Source organism: Rasamsonia emersonii, assembly GCF_000968595.1.
Source record: "Rasamsonia emersonii CBS 393.64 chromosome Unknown ctg1118621760592, whole genome shotgun sequence".
In the NCBI taxonomy this organism is placed as follows: domain Eukaryota; kingdom Fungi; phylum Ascomycota; class Eurotiomycetes; order Eurotiales; family Trichocomaceae; genus Rasamsonia; species Rasamsonia emersonii.
Window position 1 is genome coordinate 1,339 of NW_013562878.1, and position 22,945 is coordinate 24,283.

Sequence of the window (22,945 nt, forward strand, 5' to 3'; positions counted from 1 at the left end):
TCCGTTCTTGTTTCCCCTATCCATATATCTGCTTGTCACTGTCGAGTCAATGGCGTATCGCCTACCCCACAACAGCTAAGTCGTATTCGTTTCGTTTGAGATCCTTCCCCTCTACAGTTTGGAACCTGTTCATCTCGTCTACTTCTCTTACCTAATAATGTAATGTAGACCTGTATTTCCATTTTAGGTATCAGATCGGACAGAAGTCCGAATTACCCATTCGGGATGGAATAATCTCCACTACCTACCCACTCGACGCGTGGGATCGTTCAGATTTGGCCAATCTGATGAATATTGACCCGCCGAGATGAGAGTAGACAGATCGTACAGTACATGTACCTTTTTTTTTGGATGACGATGATGTATTGGAGCGGCGCTGTGCCGACGTGGCCCTGGCCCGCACCCCGCTCGTAGTTGGAGATGGAAGAAATGATATAAAGTACTGAAGTACGCAGTAGATGTGGATTATTTAGATAAATACATTTGAGACAGCAGGTCTGGTCTTATCCAACTCATTTGACTGTATATCAGCATGCCCCGCCACCTCAAATCAGCCACCAAGACTTCCGGCAACAACGCCAACTCGACAAACGTCGCCTCCATCGTCCGCAACGTCATCGACGACATCCGCGCCAACGGCGACGCCGCCGTCCGCAAGTACTCGGAGAAGTTCGACTCCTGGAGTCCGCCCTCCTTCAAGCTGTCCGACGAGCAGATCCAAGCTGCCATCGCGGCCGTCCCCGAGCAGACTATCCAGGACATCAAGGAAGCGCAGGCCAATGTGCGTCGGTTCGCCGAGGCGCAGCGCGCGTCGCTCAAGGACTTTGAGATGGAGCTCCACGGCCCGGGCGTGTTTCTGGGGCAGAGGAGTCTTCCTGTGAATCGCGTGGGGGCGTAAGTCGTGACCCTCCGGTACAAGGACGAGTGCTGATTTATTGTGTAGGTACATCCCCGGCGGCAGGTATCCCCTCCTGGCCAGCGCGCATATGACGATCCTGACGGCCAAAGTGGCCGGCGTCAAACACGTTATTGGATGCACGCCGCCCATCGCCGGGCGCATCCCCAATGCCACCATCGCGGCCATGCACCTCGCCGGCGCGGACGAGATCTACCTCCTGGGCGGCGTCCAGGCCATCGCGGCCATGGCCCTCGGCACCGAGACGGTCCCCAAAGTCGACTTCCTGGCGGGACCGGGCAACGCGTTCGTCGCCGAGGGCAAGCGGCAGCTGTTCGGCGAGGTGGGCATCGACCTGTTCGCGGGGCCGACGGAGATTCTGATCGTTGCGGACGAGCACGCGGACCCGTACACCTGCGCGGTCGATCTGCTGTCGCAAGCCGAGCATGGGCCAGACTCGCCGGCGATCCTGGTCACCAACTCGGAGGCTGTGGGCCGCCAGACGCAGCAGTGGGTCGAGAAGCTGCTAACCATCCTGCCCACGGGCAACATTGCCGGCATCGCGTGGGAGTCGTTTGGCGAGATCATCGTCACCGATTCTCTGGACGAGGCCTACGCCGTCGCAGACGAGTATGCGGCCGAGCACGTCGAGATCCTGACGCAGAACCCGCGCGAGGCGCTCGACAAGATGAGCAACTACGGGGCGATCTTCCTGGGCGAGAACACGTGCGTGTCGTATGGCGATAAGGTGGGTCACAAGAAATCCTATAATAACCTCTATCTAGCTCGCTATACTGACGATACTGACGACGCAGTGCATTGGAACGAACCACGTCCTGCCCACGCGCAAAGCGGCCAAGTTCACCGGAGGCCTCTGGGTCGGCAAGTTCCTGCGCACGACGACGTACCAGGAGGTGCGCAATCCGCAGGCGAGCGGCGAGCTGGGCCGGCTGTGCGGACGGGCCTCGCGGGCAGAGAACTTTGAGGGCCATGCGCGGGCGGGCGATTTGCGGGCGGCCAAGCATCTCAAGGACGAGTATGAGTGGATTGTGAGGAGTAGGGGTGGCTGATATAGGAGTTTTCGACGAGAGAGTAGTAAGTTGAACTCATGGAATAAGCTGGACGTTCATAAGAGTAGGCTAGCTGCCTGCTAGACAGTAAACCATATAACAATTATTCTTTTTTATATAGATAATAAAAGCTAGATTTAAGGCTCAGTTAGTAAGTAAAGCTATAAGAAAGCCAGGCTAGATGTCTAATTAAAGCTCTTTATTGTTAGAATAAACATTTTGGGTATACAAAATAAGTATATACCCTAATAAGGGATATTAAGTAGTGTACATACTAGTAAAACCCTTTTCTCCTTAATTTATATAAATAGAGTCTTCTCCTCACTCTAAAAAAAAAAAAGAAAAAGAGAAGAAGAGAAGAAGAGAAGAAGAGAAAAGGAAGAGAAGAGAAGAGTACAAGTCTATTTTTATTAGCCTAGTTGGAGTTGAGTATGTTGACTTTTAAAATATACCCTTATTTCGATGACAACATACTAAATTGCCATCCTTCGTATCTCGCTGATACGAAACCAGGAAAATCAGGTTGACACTCTAGTGTCCAGGCCTGGTCACTTGGATTCTGTTGTGCAGTTCCATCTATCCAGTTGGTCTTGACACTTAGCAGACACTACATTGACAAGTGTTGAGCTGTCCTGCATCCATTAGCCAGGAGAGCAGAACAATTCTTATCCTCCTACTATTGGCAATACCATTATTATCTATCTGTATGCTTCCAAAGAAGATCAACACTATACTATCTATCTATCTGCATATGTACTGTACAGACAGATCCAATGAATAGCTGCCAGTAAGTCCTCGATAACAATCCCGACTGCAGGATGCAATGCAATGCAATGCAGCAGCTGTGTTTGTTGGAGGATTTGTTGTCCTACCTACCTAACTATCTGCACCTATACCCTAATACTGTAATACAGTGCATACATACATGCATGTACTGTATATATGGACAGTCTGATTCTGTGATCATAGCATTTTTGTCTGTGAATGAGGGATTGAATTGGGATAGTATGTATATATGCACAGTACATACACAGTCATTATGTGGTATCTCAGGAATTGGACTGCCTGTCACATCACGTCAATCATATGTCATAGCACCTCATATTGCAACACTGTATTTATTAATATTGGGCGGATTGGAAATCGAGCTGAACTGTGACTTCTCTTCCTGCTTTCTGCGTGCCTGTGGAGGTCGGTACTTAGTATGTATGTACTATACACACTGCAAGTGTTGGTCAGGATAGATCAGTCAGGATTGCAATTTCTGTTCTGTTCTGCTCTGCTCTGCTTTCCTTCCTTCCTTACTTGCTTGTTTGAGTCTTATTATTTTTTTGTACACAGTATACAGTATAAACTGCATATGTACTGTACAATGTATATGTCGATTCTGGTTATCAAGTTCATGATTGCTATCCCATACCATGTTGGATAGATAATAAACGATACTGTAGCAGTATGACCCTGCAAGTATACTTACTTATACTATCTGTATTGTATCTCCAAAACATGCAGCATATGCAGCTATCCGTTTAGCAACCACTCGACAATACCAACCATTTCAAATGAGGTATACATACGGATAGATAATGCAGACTGACTCGAATTTACTAAAATATTCCAGTTTTGCTTGATTTTCAGTTTTATGGATTTCTTCTAGTCTACCTACAATTCTGTCTATTTTTGAATCTTTGTATTGTCTGTCTGTTTGATGCAGGTGTAGCGCATGAGGATTGTAGGTACGTATATGTAAGCTTACTCATCGTCGATACGGTCGTAAGTAAAGTTTCGACCTAATCAAGCCCCTCTGTCTGTCTGTTGAGACCCAACCTTGCTGCCCCGGACAGATACGGACAAATGCCGGATACGATGCATGAAGACCCAACAAGCTTGGGGACATATTACTGGCTAGACTAGGATAGGCTACTGTCAGCCTGACGGGTCAAACTCGTCAGTATAGTACGTATAGGGTTTACACTGCTGGCCAGTAGTAGTCTACCAGTAGTCTACCAGATGAGGGGTAACTACCAGTCACCAGTCACCATACATAGATAAGCGCCGTACAGACAAGAGTACCTAATTATCCGTGGAGACCCATACAAGGCTGGACTAGACTGTGTCTGTGTCTGGTGACCTCCATGGGTCTAGGTCTAGGGCCACTGGTCGGGAGGGGAATGAATGAGGGGACTGAATGAGGGGTACCGAGAGAGGAGTACTGCAGTAGTACAGTACAGGTAGAGTACATATGTAGGGAGTACTCCGTCTCAAGTACTGCTCATACATCGTATATCCTACCTAACAATCCAAAGACAATGCCGGCATGGCGGCTTTGAAACGCTGGTAGATAGATTACTTCGATATGGATGCTGATATCAGGTGGGGCGAGCAGGAGGGGTAAGGTGACTCGTATTCCGGAGTAGGTTCGGCCCGTTTGCCAGAGAGACCCATGGGCCATGGCTGCCATGCCATGCCATAAAATGATAGCATAGCATACCATACCTGCCACAGATGGCGATGGAATGGAATGAACCAAGAAGTCATGTGCCTGTCGATGAAGAGGGGGGATCCCTGCGGCACGTGGCCGGCAACTGCCGGGTCACGGGATGACCTCATTTATTTATTCCGTCTTTGTAAGCAGTGTCAGGTGGTTACAGGCATGGAAGGCCACAGCAAAAGGAATCCAGATGCGTCAACGTCTGGACGAGATATGATTGCATTCCTGCTTGCAATGTTAATGACGCACTGACCAACGATAAGAGGACTAGGTCAAGGGCAGGGTAAGGGCAAGGGCAAGGGCAAAGCAGGGCACACCACACACACAAATAAAAAAAAGGAACAGCGAAAAAAAAAAGACAAAACACAGACCACCCGGGTGAAAATTTCGAATGGAAAGTTCCCTGCAGGCTGCAGGATGAGCGGGGGCTAAAACTAAACGACTAATTAAACGACTAGCAGGGATGCCTAAGCCACAAAGCATGGCCGATGACAGGCTGGCACGACGGACGGGATGCAGCCGGCAGCAAGGGACGGGATGGGCGAAACGAAGAAGAAAATTCCAGAGAAAAGCAGACACCACAGGTGAGGACTCGTTCTTGGCCAGTCATGTTCTGGAGATAATATCCTCGAGATGTCAGTCGCTGTTGAAGTTATTCTTTTCTTTTGCTCTTTGTACTCCGATATTCCCCTGTGCGTGTGCATAATATCCTGGCCTTGAAGTGGGTGCAAGCAGCCCCGCTCCCCTCGGGTACATCCTTGTCCTTCAGGTCGCACAGCAAGGGGTACAGTTACAGTCAATAAATCAATGTTCAGCCGTGTGCATCCTGCGAGAACATCTCCTCCAACAGTCGTTAATTCTGTCGATTGTGCGTTGACTGCCGGCAGTTCTTGGCCCGAATCGGGCTGAAGGTGCCTGCATTGCTACAGCCAATCGAGTCTGCTGCCGGACCGCCGGATCCATCATCCGACACAGCGTATCCACTAGAAGTGACAACGTTGACAGACAGACGCAGTAAACAATCTTCTGTACGAGGAGTCGAGGACAGAATACAGAGTACAATTGTTGAGTAGCAGTTTATGGATAGAGCTGCGACTTGTCAGCAGTAAATCTAGGAAGGCAAAGAGAAGACAAACAAGCAGCCAGATTCTATTTCATTCTGCGACAAGGGCAAGTTGATGTACCCTGTCCAACCCTCCATCGAAAAGTCGGTGAACGTCCAGTTCAAAATCCATCGCCTCTTAATCAAGACTCGGATGCATCTGACAGGGGAGACGCCGACATCGGGACCCGTCGACACACGGATACAGATCGACTGAATCTGCAGTCTTGTCTGCAGCGTGACCCGTTTCCATTTTCCGTTGCCCTTTGTTCTTATCTCTGCTGTCGGTAAGGAGAATTTCTGGACCCAAGTCGTTGGGTCATAGCCCTATCCTCAACACCATTCATTCTCCCATCGTATGTGGAGTAGTCGTGTACTTCGTTTAAACAAGATTCGTGGACTCGCTATCCATGGTTCAGGATGGAGATCCCGTGACATGACGTCCGGCCCGCGGATCCATCCTCCAGATGGGGCGACATTCCATCGACGCCCACCCATACCGCTGAAACACCCCGTCTTCTTTTATCAACGAAGAATGAAATTTTTCTTGCTTGGCAGACGCCGATCGGAATGACTCCAAGCCCGAGCCCGTGATCTCAGCAAAGCCATCTCCGATCTCCTTGCTTGAGGCAGCACTACACTTATCTTGCATGAGAGCATGCGAGCGACGAGCCCAGATCTGGCACCGTTGGGCGCCAATGAGATCTCCCCTGGCACCTTCGCAGCAGTACCACCAACGCTGGCGGTGAGTCAGTCTCGGAGTTAAAGTCGTATTTACAGATGTCGATTTAATTATCTTGTTGTACTCTGTAGAATTCTGAACCGGTCACTCCGTACAGTGTAGTACTCGAGATCTCGTTGACGCAACTGAGTAGTACGGAGGCTGCAGCGGACGCTATATTAAGGACTCTCAGCACGTTGCCTGCCTGCTTGACGCGGCTTACGGGCCAAGCGCTTTGCCACAGTCTAGCATATTCTCCCAATTCCGTCCACGCAGATCGAACAAATCCCATCCAACCAGCCGATAATCGTCACGGCCTGACGGCGGTGAATCAGGATGACCCCACCTGAGTCACTGTCGACGCGTCTATTCTTGGTATGCCATTGGAAGGACGAGTCGACGACAGGGAGGGCGCCTGACCGGTGGCTTTGATATTTGCCTGTAGTTCTGCTCCTGCAGAGCCGTTGAAGACTAACTCACATGCCAAGGGATTAATTAGGATGAAACAGATTCAATGATTGCCTAGATCCTGTCCTATCCTTGTGTTTCTTCTATCAATAGATAATCAAGCATTGCGGCGACATAAGACTGCAGTCAAGGCAGCAGGGCATGCCTTGCAAGGACATGACGATTCAATCGCTGGGTTTCTCATGAACTGTGGCGGTGTCCAGTATCGACAGAATCACGGTGAACTTCTGAAGTAACCCCGGCACGTTGGATTCGATCCTGGCCGACACGGCTGGAGCCGTGTTGGGTGGATGAATCCGACGCACTGACTCAAAGCTATATATGACTCGCACAAAGAAGAGCTGGGAAAATTCTTTCACGGGGGAAGAATTCAACCTGGCCGATGACTCCTCGTAGACAGCAGTATTCTGACCAGCTGAACCCTGTAGGCGCGGCGACGAGGGGTGCACACCCTCTTCAGCTGGGAGGGAGGCGTGGAAACAGCCTGTGCGGTTCTAGGGCGCGCCCAAATGTGATGTGATGAGACCAAATTAGCAGCCTGAGCCTCTCCACTCGGGCTCGGAGGATATCCCAGTCTTTCGTCTTGGGCTGCAGTCGCGATCGGGTGTTGGACACTAGCGGGCTAGCCTTGCTGGGCGCACCTGCCGTACAAAACTAAGCCGTCGCTTGGGCGGCCCTTTCCCGCTTTCTTTTTCTCTCTTCCTTCCTCCTCCCTCACTCCTTCTCTCCCAGCCACCTTGGTTGCTTCAACCAAGTCTTACAGCCAACTCTCTGTTTTCGACCGCCGCCGCTGTCACGGGCGCGGTTTCTGGGCCAGACTCCAGAGACCTCTGGCATCGCGCTCTCGCCTGCCCCTTGGGTCCTCGCGTCGGATCCAAACCCCTCCATCGACTCTGGTCGACGTGTTCGGCATCACGACGCTCAAATGCCCGTGCAGCAAAGACACGCTCAATCCCTCTCCTCTCCTCGACTGAAACCCGTACCGCGGTGACGGTCCTCATCCTCTGTCCTCGTTTCCGGATTTTCTATTTCTTGCGTGGTTTTTTTTTGCCGTGATATCCTGTACAATATAACGGGTGTTTGTGTGTGCTTTTTTCTCGTTTTTTTTTTTTCTTGGCGATTTCCAGTTACCGCGGTTTTTTTCACCAGCGAAGAGCGTCATTTTTTTTTTGCGGAGTTATTTCTTCGTCCATGCTATTGCGTCGATAATGTATCATTACTCCAGTCCACCGCCCCGGTGGTCTGCCTACGACTACACGACCTCGCCGCCGACCTCTCCTCATTACTCCTACTACGCCTCCCAGTATGCCGCTCCGTCGCCGCGACCCACCCCGAAACGACACTCCCGCAAGGCCAGCTACGCGAGCCCGCGAGAGGCGAGTGGATGGTATTCGGCGTACGCAAACTATCACGATGCGATGCCCGAATATGCGTCACCGCGCAAGCACGATCATGTAAGTGCGTTTTTTGGTGACAAAAAGAAGAAGGCGAGGAAGAAGGTGCGGCGTCGCTTCTCGATGCCGGCCAATCTTCCGCCCTACGATGGCTTTGGTTGGGGCTACGACTATGTCCGTCCGTCGCGTTCGCAGAAACGATCCGTCTTTGTAGATGTGGTCGACGATGCAGACGATGAGCCGCGATACGTCTACCGCGAGCCGAAGCAGCGCACCGCCTTCAGCCAGCATCATCATGAAGAACGATATTCTTATAGGCCGACCACTGATCATTATTTTTGCAATCAGGTCCCCGTCCACGATGATGCTGCTGACTCCCCCAAGCGCTCCCGGGCGCGCCGTGCTTCTACCTCGACCCGCACCCCTCCCAAGCCGAAGATGTCTGCGCCCCCAAAATCGCCCCGCAAAGCCACCGAAGAAGATGCAAGGAAGGCCGGCATCCCCGCAGGCTACTCGATAAAGAACTGGGATCCGACAGAAGCACCCATCATTCTGCTCGGTAGTGTGTTCGACGCCAATTCTCTCGGCAAGTGGATTTACGACTGGACCGTCTACTATCATGGTGCCTCGACCCCGATGGCAGATGTAGCGGGTGAACTGTGGCTGTTATTGATCAAACTGGCCGGCAAGGTGAAGCGGGCGGACGAGTGTCTGTCCCGCGTTCAACGGCCCGAGGCGCGGGAGATGCTGACCGACTTTCTCGACAGCGGCGACCGTTTGTGGATGCGGTTTAAAGCCCTGCTGAAGGAATGTGAGCATTACATGTGGAAGGCAGCGAAACGCGAGAGTGGTGGCAAGGGCCCCATCTCGATGGGACGCAGCGCCGGCTGCGAGTTTGTCGAGTCGATCTTTGGCCGTGACCGCAAACTGCAAGACACGGAGAAATTGATGAACAGCATCCGACTGTGGGACATGCGGTTCGACGCCAACTGCGAGGCGATTCTGCGGCCGTCGCGGCGGCAGTCGACTGCATGATCTAGAACAGATTTTTTTTTAACTTCATTTAGAGTTTGTCCTGGAAGGCAGAAAAAGTTGCTTTAATCCGGTGGTATTGGTGTTCGATTCTTCCACTGCATTGATACAGATCTCTTCTTAGGCGTGAGGGACTGGACCGTGCATTTTTGCATGTTGTTTCTGGAGGATTTCTCGCCTGATATTATTCCACGGGGTTCCAGTTTTCTTTTCGCGATGCGATCGATTCTTGGCGTTTCTGCTGCATTTTCTCGTTTCTCGTGGGATTGCAGTCTTCAGTCTGGCAAGGGATGTTGTTATACCCGGCGCGGCTTGGAGTTGTGATTCTCATTCAGTTTTTCTTTTTTTTTCCTTTTCTGTCGAGTTGGATGTCTTTTCCTTGCTCGATGATACCACTTTGTTTGTCGTTCATTTGGTGTCGAGTTCGGTGTGAACGAGACATGCTAGTTGCTTACTCGAGACATGGCTAGTTGTTTACTAGCGTCCAGTCGTTACTTGATTATTTCCTTACAATCGTTAGATCATTTCACTGTCAGTTTGAAACATTGTCCTGATAGTAATGCAAGGTCAATTATGCTTTTATTTATCCGTACAGAATCTGATTGTAAACTCGAGACCTACTCCGTATAAGACGCTCAACTAGGATCAACTCAGTACCGAACGACACAACTCAACCTTACACGTACAGTACCGTACTCTGCAGTCCATGTCTTCTACTCCGGCCACGAATCATCGTAGTTATCTTGGTCGTAGTAGTAGTAGTCGTAGTAATAGTTCTTCTTCGTCTCTTCCACATTTTCCTTTTCTTTCTCTTTTTCTTCCTTTTCTTCTTTCATCTCCCTGGCCGGCCATCTGTCGTCCTTTCTGAAAGTGAACATGCCGGGCCACTGCTCGTTCCGCAACAGCTCATTCTCCTCCTCAGCAATCGCCTGCTCCAGCACAGCAATCTTCTTCTCCCGATGGACGATCATGGCGCGCTCTCTCTGCAGCACGAGCTTCTGCCGACGTAACTCTACTTGCTGGGACAAAGTCAGATCCATCCAAATGTATGTATGTACTGTACATATCACCTTCTCGCCAAGAGACATGTACTCAACAGGTTTTCTGCGATTGGTCCTGCTCCTGTTTCTTGGTCTGGGTCTGGGCCGTGGGACGTAGACAGGTACGAGGTTCCATTGATTGAACTGGTTGCGCTGGAACCGGAGGACGCGAGCGGTTGCGGTAGCAGCAGCGGGATTGTGAAAAGGGTAGTTTTTGTTCTGATGAAATTCCGGAAATGGGTTCAATTCTTTGCCCTCTTGTGCTTGTGTATGAAGGGCCACTTCTTACCCTGGGAATAGTCATTTGAACGAGCGAGGCGTCGCGAGGGCTAGACGAAACGAAGAAAGTAATGTAAACGACTGCTCGAGTCGAGTCGAGTCGAGACAAGGAATCTGGTATAGAAAAAAGAGCCAGAAAAAAAAAGCTTGGAAATGTAGCTGTAGACACCTAGCTCTCTCGAAAGTGTGAGAGAGAGAGAATGATGATGGTCTCTCGCGTGGTGGATGATCATGTCTCTTACGTGCACTGAGTGAACGCGCCTTCCAGCAAAACCAAAAACAACACACACACACACACACACACACAACAAAAAGGCTGATTATACGTGGTGAGGTAGGTATGTACCTAGTAGACGAACGATATCCTTTGCATTGCACCTTCTGATTTTGATACCTCTTTATTTTATTCAGGTGCTTTATTAAATGCCTATCTGGGTGGAAAGAGCTATCGCCTACATAACCTCCTCCTTCCCCTTATCCTTTCTTCCACCTTCTGAAACTGCGCATGTAGAGAAATTCTCCAGTACGAAAAGAATGGACAGACACAGATTGGATTGGAATTTTTACAAGCAAGAACTGTAAAATTCAAGCATATCATGATACAAAGGAAAAAAAAAGGAAAAATGGAGTTTTCTTTTCTTTCCTCTTACAATAACGATGGGGTAAAATAGCGGTATATTTCTCTTTCTAACTACCTAAGCTAGCCCCATAATACAGTGGCTTGGTTAAGCATGGTTAATGAAGACTGGCTATGAGAAGATGTCATATGAGGGACGCTGAACCCAGAGGCGATAGGTTTGGAGAGGATATTAGGGAATTATCAGGATTGAAGTCAGGTTCGAAAGCATGCAAACAGCATTACTGTCGCAAAAAAGAAAGCTCAAAACTAAATATCTCAATTCGGTTCTTCTTACGATGGAAGAAATGTCTAATAACAATATTAAACAAGATTGAGAAACGCAAAGTATAAAGATAAAAACAGCCCTTCGTATTCCCGAGGGCGACGGGCATTAGAATGGAGCAAAGTGCACCAATCTTTCTGTACTTGTCATTGCCTCTGGCTGCCCTTCTTGATCCATCAGCGCTATATGCTAACAGAGGTGGGAGAGGCAGGCCCCAGCGTGTGCAGATGCTCTCTTCGTCCCGTCGTAGGAAGATCACCTGTTGCCGCACAGGAACAACTAACTACGTTAGAACCAGCTCATTCAGCATAAACTTCAAGGTGGGAAACTTACCCGCTGGGGGAGGGGGGTGGGCGCAAACCGACAGTTTCCTCGTCTTCTTCATCACCTGGCAGGGGTTGCGTTCAAGGGCAAAGGCGCTGAAGAATAAGTGCAACAATTTGTACACAGCGTGCATCCTCACGTTGATATTGTTGTTCCTCTTCTCTATAATGTATGTTAAGTACTCAGACATGCACTAATAAAGAAGAGATGATGTAGTCTGCTCACAGTCGAGGTCAACTCCCGCAATGAAGGCTTTCCTGGACCAGAGTCCGTCGAGCTAAACTTCAACTCGGTGTTTCTTCGTATACTCTGCTATTTTTCCCCACAGTGTTAGGGTAGGTTTCGTTCATTTTTGAAATTTCTGTCCATTTGCAGATCAGTTAGTATTTCCACTCTTCTGAACAAGTCCTGAACAAACAAAAGGGCTGTGACAACCGTTCAGACAATGACTTTTCCAAAACCTGCAGCGCGTTGTTGAGCTTGGAAATTTCCTCTGGCACGGTGAAATCATTCTGGGAGACAATCTGGTCGTTGTTATCCGAAAATTGTAGTGCGAGCGGGCCTTCCGATAAACCATAATGAAAAAAAGGCTCTTGACTCTCGAGTTGATTGTCATGACCGACTGACTTATCGACGAGCTTGATTGATGTGCACTTGAGAAAATAAATCCAGGTCGGAAGATTATTGTGGTGTTACCGCGATTTAACTCGTTTTGTACGTTCCCATTCTCTTCTATCGATCCTCTACTTCTTCATTCTAGCTGAAAGGTCTTGAAGCTGGGAATCGTAGAGGGCTGCTTGTCGAGTACGACTAAGGTCCAATGCTTGTTGCTTCTCTGAGGAACTCGACTTCGTTTTGAAATTGCAGATCCCAGCGAAATATCAACTTTGTTGACTATTCGACCCATAGAGTCGACGAAGTCGTAATATGGTTTCTTTGTTGTTGGGCGCATGAGGACAGGTTCATTCGCGTAGCTGAGGTTGTTTTACCAACGAATTGTCCCTTTTTAGCGTTTCAAGAGAAGACGAAGACAATTATAGGTAAAAGAAGGGTTTCAAATATTTCGAAGTTTTCTGAGTTTTTGAAGAGAATGGATTAAGATGGATATATCTTCGTAAAAGATATAATAAGGATGTAATAAGTAACCAAGAGATATAGGAGTTGAAAAGAGGTATATATAATACCATTTCTGTAGGAATGGTGTAAGAAGAAAGAGAAGATGACAGCGACAGGAGATGAGAGTTGGGGGATTATTATAATAGACGAAGAAGCTCGCGTAAGTTTAGAGCTTCAGTTAATGAGAGTAGGGAAGTGACAGGTTCAGTCACAGGCTTTATTTTCAAGATACATTTTTATGTATTCACTCCTTGCTATGGCATACCCGACTACGAAGGAGAAACTATCAGATCTCACGCAGCACATATTCATCTCTCAACGCCCCTTGATTCACTCATTGCCCTACTGTCAATTAATTCTTTCTGGAAATACTTTGTCTCCTACTAGACCTTCTTGAACTGAACATGTTTGGCAATATGAACGACGACAGTAAAAATAAGCTTTACCTTAGACTCCACGCTAGCGAGCGATGACATCCATGGAAGTCTCCATCACCGCTCCGCATAGGTGGTACGCTTAATCCATCCATGGAAGAACAGTGTGGCCATGGCCCATACGTCATTGGAGTAAGTAGTAAGCCTGCAGCCACATCTCCTCGCCAAAGCAGCCGCGTGAGGTATCCTCATCAACCCCCGATTACGACACTCGACGTGGCGCGATTCTCCCCATGGAGACCAGTGGCTGCATCAATCCATTATACCTGGGGTGGCTCGTGGCTCTGAGTATCGTCACATGACTGTGTCGCCGTCATAGCTATATCACCCGCCACCGCCTACTTATATATTGGCAAGCAGGGCATGACAGAGTTTGAAACCGCAATGATCGATCTGAAAGCAGATCTGTGCGATTCCCTGACATGTACGTGACTGTCTTTTTACTTCTGCGCTGGGAAAAATGTCAAATGCTGACATTACAGACATCTTAGCTCACGCAGCATTTTTTGTTCATCTTGATTCTATCTGACACGAAATGGCTGGCTCCAAGACCGAGACAGCAATCCGGTACCCCGAATCTGCCGACCAGAAGCGGAGGCTGCGAAACGTCACGCAAGACCGGAAATGGGCGTCGCGCATGCAGGAGAGAGCCCGCACCGGGGGCGAGAGGTCGTCCAACGCAACGGCCTGGCCCGTGGAGCAATTACTGGAGACGACAATGGATGACCAAGGCCGTCCGGTCCCCGACCCGGTCACGTTCAGCGACGGCACCAAAGCGCGGAGGACGGGTGTGCAGCCGGATGGTCAGGATATGGTGGCGGCTGTGAATGAGATTCCCTAATGGTTGAAGGAATTACGGTTTGAAAATAACAGACTCGTACCTGTAAATAGAGAAAGTCAAGGTTACTTCTGACTAGCAACGCTGATTTTCACTATATTCTGGTTTGTTTTGACGGCAACATGTTAAAAGACTTCAATGTGTACAGTACATAAGACTGCTGACTCTCCTACGCACCACTCCATATGGTATTCAGGCAAATACAGCTCACAATCCAGCGATCAAGGCTATACAGGTGGATTCTTGCGCCACGGGTGACGTTGAGATCCGAGCTCTGGTGGCGTCTTAGTATCAGTAGAGCCACCATCCTTCAATGTAGGTAGCGAATGAGGAGGACAGGTATTCATTCTCCGCCGGACAAGACGATGAGCTTGCCATGTTCGATGTTTCTGGGTACCAATGGGAATAGAGAACATTAATATTGATTGAGACAGCTTGTGGTTGTTGGATATTGGAATACAAAGAAGATAAATGTGGAGAAGCAGAAAACAAATTTCCATTCTTGGCAAAAACAAATCTAATCTGACAATTTCAAACGGAAAGGAGAAAAAGGAAAGACAAATAACAACATAACCGGACAACAGAGGAAACACCAAATTCATAGAACAAATAGAAAGTCCATTAGAAAAAATTTGCTCCCTTCTCCTGCGACAACAGGGCGACAGAGACAGAGAGAAAATTTAATCCGCCTCGTCAGCATACGCCTGCGCCTGCATCTCCGCCAGCTCCTGACGGAGACGAGAGAGCTTTTCACGCCTCCAGCGGATGCTCTCCTCCTCGCGTTCCAGAGCGCCTTGGTGACGGATAATCTCCGCCCGCTAGTATGTGACAACGATGTTAGAAACAGTCTCACCTCATGCATGAATGGGAAGCATCTCACCAGTTTTTCCATGGACAATTCGGCCTGGATTTTCTTCATTTCCTCCTTCTTTTCTTTAACTTCCTTCTTGTCGTTGCCCTTGTAGTCCTTCTTCTTTCCCTTATTCTTCTTCTTTTTCCACAGCTTCATCACCTTCGAAGGGGGGATGGAGCTGGGGTCGCCCAGGAGACCTTTGATGGCATTGCCGCCCGCGACGAGGTCCTCGAGGCGGCGGTTGTTGCGGTTGTGGTCCTTGCTGCGGCTGCCGCTGCTGTGCTTGTGCTTCTATAGGATATTCGATTAGCACCCTACCTAGTACTTGATACTTCTAGCCATTAGTCGGTGTTGTAATTGGTCTACTTACCCTGGGGGCCATTGCAGCAGTTGACTTTCAAAGAGGATTTTCCTTTTCGAGAAAGAAGTAAAGGATTGGAAATTCGAGTAGAAAGATTTAAACCTCTTTCTGTTCGCTAATCTAGTATAAGTCAGTATCTGTACTTCAACAGAGGTATTGAATTAGGGTTGCTGTTTTACAGTCACGATCGGCGCGCCGAGGAGAGGCAGGGAGTGAGAAAACAAGAGAGATAGGACGAGTGGCGAGCTGGGAGGTCCCTTCACGCAGGCTGGGCGTGTGCCTCGCGTGTGTCTGTTTTGTCTCTGCCAGGTCACGAGACATCAGCTGACCAGACCTGGATCACTGTATGTTCTCCCTATCCTGAGACAGATCATTTATTTCATGATCTCAGCTTGCTTTTTTATTGTCCAGTCTTCTTTTACAGACATCTATTTAACTTTCTTACTCTTCTCCATGTTTTTCATCATACTTAATCACCAATACCCTCTATTGTCTTGAGACTTCCAGATTCTTCTCGCTATTCAATCATTCTTGACACAACTAATGTGTCATAAACAAGCTTATACTGCAGCGTGATCGCCAGCATGGCCCCAAGAGCCAGTTATCTGCACGCAAACATGACCTCCACGATTGCCCCACATGAAATCTTCACAACCAGCTCCTAACTGCACATCAATATGCATCTTTCTTATTTTTCCAATAGCTGACTTCATCAATAGATTTATGCAAGCTAGCTTGTTCCAGGTAGATATCCACTCCGTATCTACCTAGGTTTAGGGTTCTGTTATCACGTGGTTACCCCACATGGAAGCAATGCCAAGCCAACTTGAAAGATTACTCAAGAGGGCAAATATTCCGACTTTCTGCATTTTCCTTGACTCCTGGTTTTCTTTACTTTTTTTGAGTGGGCGTTAATAGGTACATGGATTGAGCAGGATATAATCCCCAGATACAATGCATGGACAGTTTGATGATGAGAATCTGACTGGGGATCAAGAAGACGTGGGACTGCCACAACAATAAGGCAGAGAAATGACACACCGAATCGTGGGTTGAGAAAAAAAGACCCCTGCTATCATAAGACATGTCTAGAAAAAGACCATATCTCTGGATAACTGCAGCTGTTTCTGCTTATGTTCTACCAGATCTATATTTAGCGTGGACAAACTTCTAGGAACAAAGCCATCTCACCTGTGCAGCCAGCAGCTATCCGAGACAACGAATGACATGGAATCATATCGACGGTATTATAATTTAGGCTTATATTCATCCAAGAAAGCCTTAGTTTTGATCTTCCCTATTTCTACGTCTTGTCAAGCTAAGAGTTCTATTCATCGTCTCCGTTGACAATATACTTCTCTACAGAAGGTGAACTCGATTCGTTGCCACTACCACTGGTGACTACACCAAGGGATTCGTCATCCAGTAAATATTATCCACCTTGCCAGAGTCCTGAGACCCAGTGAATATATTTTGTAACGAGGGTATGGTATGTCACTAATCCTCCTACCAATTCACTTCACTGATTACCTGAAGGCTTAAGCGAAACATTAGCCTCCCGTCTATAAAAGACCGCCAATCCCCCTCTCCCTCGCTCTGTCAGTCTTATCTCTCTTGTATGGACATTATTTCCATCTTTCGTCATTATATATTATATATTCTACTCGATATACTTTTGAAATGGCTTGACGATCGTGGTTATGAAAAGCTTCGCGAAGAACTTGGTATGTTCTTCAGCTTCACATTTCTTCTATACCGTCCTCGTCGTCGTTGTCGTCGTCCTTCCGCATCAGCAGCACCAACAGCAGGAGGGCATTATTCTCTTGTCTCAGAAGAAGGCTGTGAGTATCACGCTCTTTGGATATAGTCGTGATCCAGCATTCGACTCCCGCGGGCGCTCCCCGAGCGTCGCGGCCTGGGCGAGCGCGTGGTTCGTGGACCTCCCGCAGCCAGCGTTCTTCACTCCCAGGTTCACGGCCAACCAGGTTCAGGTTCCCGTGCTCGGCGTCAAGGAAGTATCCGAGTCTACGGAATTTGTTGGCATTCCTCTGTTCTGTTTCGTATCCTGAAGCCCAAACTCATGTTCTGAAGATTTCACATAGGGAATACGCCCCAGTTGATAATTAGAATCCACTACAGCTCAAAAACAGAAACGAATCTCGCCGTCGGAGAAACTATTGATTAGGACTCGTCATTTTCGCGGTCTGCGCCGCAATCCTCAGATCGCTGGTATGATCGCCGAAAATCGGCAATTAGGGTAAAGAAATAGACCATTTGATTCATTAAAAGTGGCTAATGTGTTATTGAATGTAGGTCTGCCTTGGAGGCAGCAAATGCTGCTATCTAAAATCTTAATGAAAGGTAAGTGGGCCTGTAGGTGGACTGATATAGAGATTGTCGTTGATGGATGATTGAATTGGTATAGGGTGTCAGCTGCTGAAAGGTATGGACATATAACATGGATTTACTATCAAACTTGCCAAAAACTAATTGGGATATAGCACCGCTAATGCCACAAATGCCATATGAGCATATAGGTATGAATTTCAGCACTATCCAAAGACAATATGGGCTAACGAGATTATAGCAATGATGCTAGAGAGGAGCTACAGCAGTAAGAGTCCAATTATAAGCATGAGTTCAAGCAGCAATTGATTAATGATATTGCATTAGGATTGAAGGATTTTGCCCGGATTCCGGGGACGAGAGCGAGGTGTGCTGTGTTAGCCAGATTATGCATTGTTTTCTTCATGCGCCCGCCATCCTTTGTGGCCGAGAATGCCACGATTTTCATAATGGATTCGGCGGATACTCGACTGACCAAACTGTCAGAACATGCCCAAGGACAACAGGTCTAGACGCTCTATGCAGATCCTGATCCTGTTTACGCGACGCCCATCGACGCTAGTAAGAAGTGTGAAGTGGGAATTATTGCAAGCGTACAGTCCAAGGTTCGACAGGAACAACAAAAGATAGACCTGGTATAGCAAACAAGTTGACGAACGCCTGCGAAATGCAGTCACGCTGCTACCCCGACCAAGTCCAAACTGCTAGCATGCTGGTACGATGACGACTCTGAAGAGGAATCAAGAGACGCAATATCAAATATCCACACTCTTGGCTTCAAGGCGATTTGTATCACTTTCCCCTTCTCCCCTCTGTCTTACAACTGTGGCAGTTACTGAATTTTCATGCAGAAGCGGCAACTGCCGAGCTCTTCGAAGCCAAAGGTAAAAGCCTCAGGAAGTCTCCGCAAATAAAATTGCTCTCCGTAACTAGCATGACTTGTCACCGCAAGACTGGGGGGTTCACACGCTGAGAGCTCTTGAGTCCTCCGCAAAGGTAAATACTTATCTCTTAAGCGACAATACCAACTAGCTCCTTAATAACGTGGTTTTAGCGTCGCAAATTGGCAGATGACCGGGAATGACGCAACTGTGTCGAATTCACCTTTCTTGACAAATCTCGACTCACAACGGAAGGGAAAAGCATCTGGGCAACGGTCGATAGGGAATGCAAGGCTAGAGCGAACGTCTTCAGATCCCCTTTTTTTTTTTGGAATTTCTGCGGGAGAACTCGGGTAACTGAACTACGCTCTGCTGCTTACCACGAAGGGCAGAAGCGCGAGAATCTCCTCAATATTCAACCTCAGAGATTCAACATTTAAAAGCGGGACGATCTGTCCGTATCTTCTACGACCACTTTCGTGATACGCACAATAACATCGTCAACGCCAGTCAGTCGTTCCACTTCACACATCCAGGCTTTCGTTGGTTTCTCGACGCCAACAGTCTCCCACCATTCTATGCACCGATTTGTACACGGCTGGAAAGAGAAAAGTAGCCTTCTGAATGGTCCGTGAAAGTCAAGGGAGACGAGCGTCTTTCGTTTGTCCAAGTTTCTGTTGATTCCCCGTTGACCAGCCATGCCCGTCCAGCGGGAGCAAAAGCACGGAGAAAGAATTATGATGATCTATCTCCCAGGAAAAAAGGGAAGGACCGCGTGGCAAGATATCAAATAGTGGCAGAGTATTGGATACTCCTTCGAAGAAGCCAAAGCACTCTAAGATCGAGATAGTCGATATAACTGTATTTAATGAAGAGGACATCGATGAGGTGGATATCGGGTCCAGGAATAAAGACAACTCAACAAACTATCAGCAACAAGAGCAAGATTCAGGCATAGAGGTAAAGGATGTTGTTGAAGCCATCACCAGACAACCTGATAGCAGTGAGCCACACAAGAGTGGATGTGGCTGGTCAAAAAAAAAAAACGCTGTTGAATACCCGTCACCGTCGACTTTCAATCCTTCCAAGTCAAACCCCTTCTATAGAAGACTGCAGAGTCGACGAAAAGAAAAAGGTATTATCAAATACCTCGTCAGATGGAATGGTTACGGCCCAGAATATGAATACGACTACTGGTACCGCCGTGACGACCTCGACAACGCTCAAGATATCCCCGAAGCGAGGCGCAATGGACCTCGGGATTTTATCATGAGCATGGTCAACGCCGTCAACCCGGATGGTTCTCGCAAGTACCACCTGGACATCCAGCTCCCTGGTCCACAATTACGATTCACTGCACCCGCTGGAGGGCAGTTCTGGGTGGGGCCGATATGGGATGATGGATGTCGCGGTACGATTGCGTACCTTGACGGATCCCGAGTAAGGACCGTCCATATGTTACATGGGTCCTCCATCTCCATGTATCACGTGTGGACGGACCATATCCGTATCGTAGTCGGAGGATCCATCATGGTTCTTCCACCAAGCTTAGCACCGAATCCAATGGTTATACCATTAAGCTGCTACAATGGAGATCTTGGGGCCTTTTTTTTTGTTTTCCGTACCTGATCACATAAGGTAACCAGGCTGGATGGGTTGTGGATAGAGCAGCAGAGGAGCTGACAAATTCCGTATTTGAATTGGTGTAAAAAGTTCATGGTAAAGAACAAGTACTCTTAGGAGGAGCTTCTGTGATTGCAATGACGTATATGTAGCAAGAGCATAAATGGAGTGGAAGGACTGTGTAGTGTCTGCGCGAGAAAAAGGAGAAGGGCTTCTAATGCAGCCATGCTCATTATTTATTTCTACAGTCATCATCATCCTTGTCCTGCTAGATGCCATAGTCAGTCAGTTTCACAGTATGCCTTTCTGGAATCTATAAATCAATCAAGTACTATGACATCTACGCTTCCCTCGAGAAAGATAGATGATGGCAAATATGGTGAAGCTTCAGTTTTGATCAAATGCAATAGAATAGCTCTGATCACATACAGAATTGACGTTTGCTGATATTACGCAAGTGCCTGCCTCCAGGACCTCCTAGCGACTGGTGAAGACTCTGAAGTCCATGCAGAGTGTGATAACCACTCTGCTCAGCAGCCACATACCCCTGATGGGGTGAGCTCAGGGCAGCGCTGCTCACCTACTAGAACAGGAAGGGTAGTCGAAGGTAGGTAGTCTAATTACAAGGTAGTAGAAGTAGTGTGAAGAATTGCTAGCCTAGCATAGGTATATCATATTAGCTGCTAGCTTATTAGCTAGTTAGCTAGCTAGTTTTAATAAGATAACATCTGTATGATATACATACAGGACATCCATGGATTAATTAATATGTAAGTATTCTGCATCTGCATCTGCACCTATCAGTGTCAGCATTAATTTTGATAGTGGTTTTAATATTAATACTGTGATGATATAACCTTATGCGGTATCCTGTCCGTTTTGGGGGGTACTCCGCTCGCTTGCTGTATTTAATTGTGATGCATATATATATACCATGCTATTAATTGTTGGACGTACATATGGAGTTCGCATTAATGCAAGGATTGTTGGAGCTTTTTTTTTTTGCCTGGGATTAGTTCTGAGATATGGATATTTCTGTCTGAAGATTTTTTGTCATTGTATTAAATTTATGAATCGAATTTATGAAGCTACTCCTATCATTTGGACGTAGTAATTCTCTCTCTTTTTTTTATTTTTTTTTATAGGGCGGATGGACCTCGCAAGATGGATCTCGATATCGCGCTGATGTGGGGGTCTTTTCGTTATCTGGATTCAGATAAAAAAAAGCCGAAAAAAAAATGCTGTCATACGTCGCAATCCGACAAGTCTTGGCTCAATGATAGCGGAAAAGCGTTCATGACGGAGTATTGCCTGCGGGGCTTGAAAGCGGGGTCGAAGCGAACTTATGCATGTCAATTGCCGACAGTCACGGGGCCCGCGGCAGAGAAGTAAAAAGAGAAAAAAAAGAGAACAGCGAGTTTTCCGCGCGAGTCAATAATGACACTGTCTTATTACATTATATGTAGGGCGAAAATTCCATTGGATGTCGATCAATGACACGGTGATATTTTCGACCCAAGACAGTGGAGGCGTGAGTGCTGCTGGAGCTTGGGCCGCCTGTCAGGGCTGGCTGTGCCCGAAGAAGGACCTCCTAAATTAGGAACCTGGGATAGTGGCTTGACTATACTGATGGCACCGCAGACGCACGGTCCTGTCTGTGGAGATTCTTCAGCGATCTGCTTAGTCCTCCGTGTGTACCCACGCCCGCGCAAGAGATCGACCCGAAGTAGCTCCAGGCCTGGTGCAGTAATAATAATGAAACAGTTATGATGATCATGAAACAACTCGAGCAGTTCACCGTGCTGCTACGAGCAGGAGCTCTGATATATAAGCTGATTGAACTGACAAAAGAAAAGAATGCCATAAATTGATATACAGCAGAGTGGCGACTGGCGACTCGAGCCCCTCCATGTGACTCACTGGTCACGGGCCGTCCCTCACCGCCCGCCCGACGCCATCCAGCCCGATTTCCAATTCACAACTCGTCCGTCTGGATGGATTTGCGCGACGCATCCTCCGTACAGAGTACCGTGGAATGGCCTGCGCTAGCTGCCTCTGCTGAGTCGCATCCGCTCTCATCACTATCACATCACGTTGCCTGACTGACTGCCCAAGAGCATCCCGTTGATTTAGCTGCGAGCACATGACCACATCGTCACCAAGGCATTGGACACGTCCACGCACGATGCTCGATTAACGGCGGCTAAAGCAGCGCTGCAGCATGGACGGCACAAGCAAAAGCTAAAGCAGGTGGGATGCTGCCAAGCCTGAACCTTGATCTTATTATAGGCACTCCGACTATTGAGCACGGCATACGGCGTTTCGAGGCCCTTTTTCCCTCTATCAATTGAGCCAGACGTAATGCCTGCCTCTTCCAATCACACACTTACGATCACTCTAACCGGAAATGGTGCCATCCCGCCGACCTCGAGGCCACCAGCCATGAGATGCAATTGGGCCGATATCTGCGAATGGGCTCTGTCGACGGCCACAGCCACAGCACATCGCTCTCCCCCGGGACTGCCATGGCCAATGAAGCACATATACACGCAGGGTAACCTGGGGCCAGGCGTGAAGGATCCTGAGACCTGAGACCTGGCAGCACAGCGACGAGTATTGTGCTCTGGATGCCGTTCTCTCTGGGCAGCCAAGGCTCTACGCGCCGGTCCCTTCGGCGGGTGGAGCGACTGCCGGCCCGCGATCGCGCTGTCGCCGCGTGATTGGCGGCTGCAGGTGACGGGCCTGCAGCGTGAAGAAGCCCCGCCTGCCAATCAG

At 48.3% G+C, this 22,945-nt stretch overlaps 9 protein-coding genes across 9 annotated transcripts; 5 read left to right on the top strand and 4 right to left on the bottom strand.

Annotated features, from left to right (window-relative positions):
• Nucleotides 1-532: 532 nt before the first annotated feature.
• On the top strand, nucleotides 533-2,146 carry T310_7811 (Histidinol dehydrogenase; the record flags this gene model as incomplete). The annotated part of the gene is made up of 4 exons (XM_013469393.1): nucleotides 533-894; nucleotides 944-1,643; nucleotides 1,681-1,944; nucleotides 2,087-2,146. The coding sequence occupies 4 exons, from the start codon at nucleotides 533-535 to the stop codon at nucleotides 2,144-2,146; spliced, it is 1,386 nt and encodes a 461-aa protein (XP_013324847.1).
• A 1,068-nt stretch (nucleotides 2,147-3,214) lies between these two features.
• T310_7812 (uncharacterized protein) lies at nucleotides 3,215-4,417 on the bottom strand (the record flags this gene model as incomplete). Its single annotated transcript, XM_013469394.1, has 5 exons — nucleotides 3,215-3,330; nucleotides 3,443-3,462; nucleotides 3,543-3,639; nucleotides 4,063-4,177; nucleotides 4,244-4,417. The coding sequence occupies 5 exons, from the start codon at nucleotides 4,415-4,417 to the stop codon at nucleotides 3,215-3,217; spliced, it is 522 nt and encodes a 173-aa protein (XP_013324848.1).
• Nucleotides 4,418-7,955: 3,538 nt separating this feature from the next.
• On the top strand, nucleotides 7,956-9,176 carry T310_7813 (uncharacterized protein; the record flags this gene model as incomplete). Its single annotated transcript, XM_013469395.1, has 1 exon — nucleotides 7,956-9,176. One exon carries the CDS (start codon nucleotides 7,956-7,958, stop codon nucleotides 9,174-9,176), a length of 1,221 nt encoding a protein of 406 aa, XP_013324849.1.
• Nucleotides 9,177-9,886: 710 nt separating this feature from the next.
• On the bottom strand, nucleotides 9,887-10,517 carry T310_7814 (uncharacterized protein; the record flags this gene model as incomplete). The annotated part of the gene is made up of 2 exons (XM_013469396.1): nucleotides 9,887-10,432; nucleotides 10,503-10,517. The coding sequence occupies 2 exons, from the start codon at nucleotides 10,515-10,517 to the stop codon at nucleotides 9,887-9,889; spliced, it is 561 nt and encodes a 186-aa protein (XP_013324850.1).
• Nucleotides 10,518-13,803: 3,286 nt separating this feature from the next.
• On the top strand, nucleotides 13,804-14,109 carry T310_7815 (uncharacterized protein; the record flags this gene model as incomplete). Its single annotated transcript, XM_013469397.1, has 1 exon — nucleotides 13,804-14,109. The coding sequence occupies one exon, from the start codon at nucleotides 13,804-13,806 to the stop codon at nucleotides 14,107-14,109; it is 306 nt and encodes a 101-aa protein (XP_013324851.1).
• A 677-nt stretch (nucleotides 14,110-14,786) lies between these two features.
• T310_7816 (uncharacterized protein) lies at nucleotides 14,787-15,341 on the bottom strand (the record flags this gene model as incomplete). The annotated part of the gene is made up of 3 exons (XM_013469398.1): nucleotides 14,787-14,924; nucleotides 14,960-15,250; nucleotides 15,330-15,341. The coding sequence occupies 3 exons, from the start codon at nucleotides 15,339-15,341 to the stop codon at nucleotides 14,787-14,789; spliced, it is 441 nt and encodes a 146-aa protein (XP_013324852.1).
• A 1,597-nt stretch (nucleotides 15,342-16,938) lies between these two features.
• On the top strand, nucleotides 16,939-18,505 carry T310_7817 (uncharacterized protein; the record flags this gene model as incomplete). The annotated part of the gene is made up of 9 exons (XM_013469399.1): nucleotides 16,939-17,044; nucleotides 17,460-17,549; nucleotides 17,634-17,681; nucleotides 17,746-17,763; nucleotides 17,822-17,857; nucleotides 17,908-17,934; nucleotides 17,994-18,033; nucleotides 18,179-18,271; nucleotides 18,340-18,505. The coding sequence occupies 9 exons, from the start codon at nucleotides 16,939-16,941 to the stop codon at nucleotides 18,503-18,505; spliced, it is 624 nt and encodes a 207-aa protein (XP_013324853.1).
• Nucleotides 18,506-19,171: 666 nt separating this feature from the next.
• Nucleotides 19,172-20,176, top strand: T310_7818 (uncharacterized protein; the record flags this gene model as incomplete). The annotated part of the gene is made up of 2 exons (XM_013469400.1): nucleotides 19,172-19,174; nucleotides 19,304-20,176. 2 exons carry the CDS (start codon nucleotides 19,172-19,174, stop codon nucleotides 20,174-20,176), a joined length of 876 nt encoding a protein of 291 aa, XP_013324854.1.
• A 275-nt stretch (nucleotides 20,177-20,451) lies between these two features.
• T310_7819 (uncharacterized protein) lies at nucleotides 20,452-22,941 on the bottom strand (the record flags this gene model as incomplete). The annotated part of the gene is made up of 8 exons (XM_013469401.1): nucleotides 20,452-20,483; nucleotides 20,600-20,666; nucleotides 20,716-20,786; nucleotides 20,916-20,967; nucleotides 21,128-21,209; nucleotides 21,818-21,908; nucleotides 22,355-22,373; nucleotides 22,561-22,941. The coding sequence occupies 8 exons, from the start codon at nucleotides 22,939-22,941 to the stop codon at nucleotides 20,452-20,454; spliced, it is 795 nt and encodes a 264-aa protein (XP_013324855.1).
• Nucleotides 22,942-22,945: the final 4 nt, after the last annotated feature.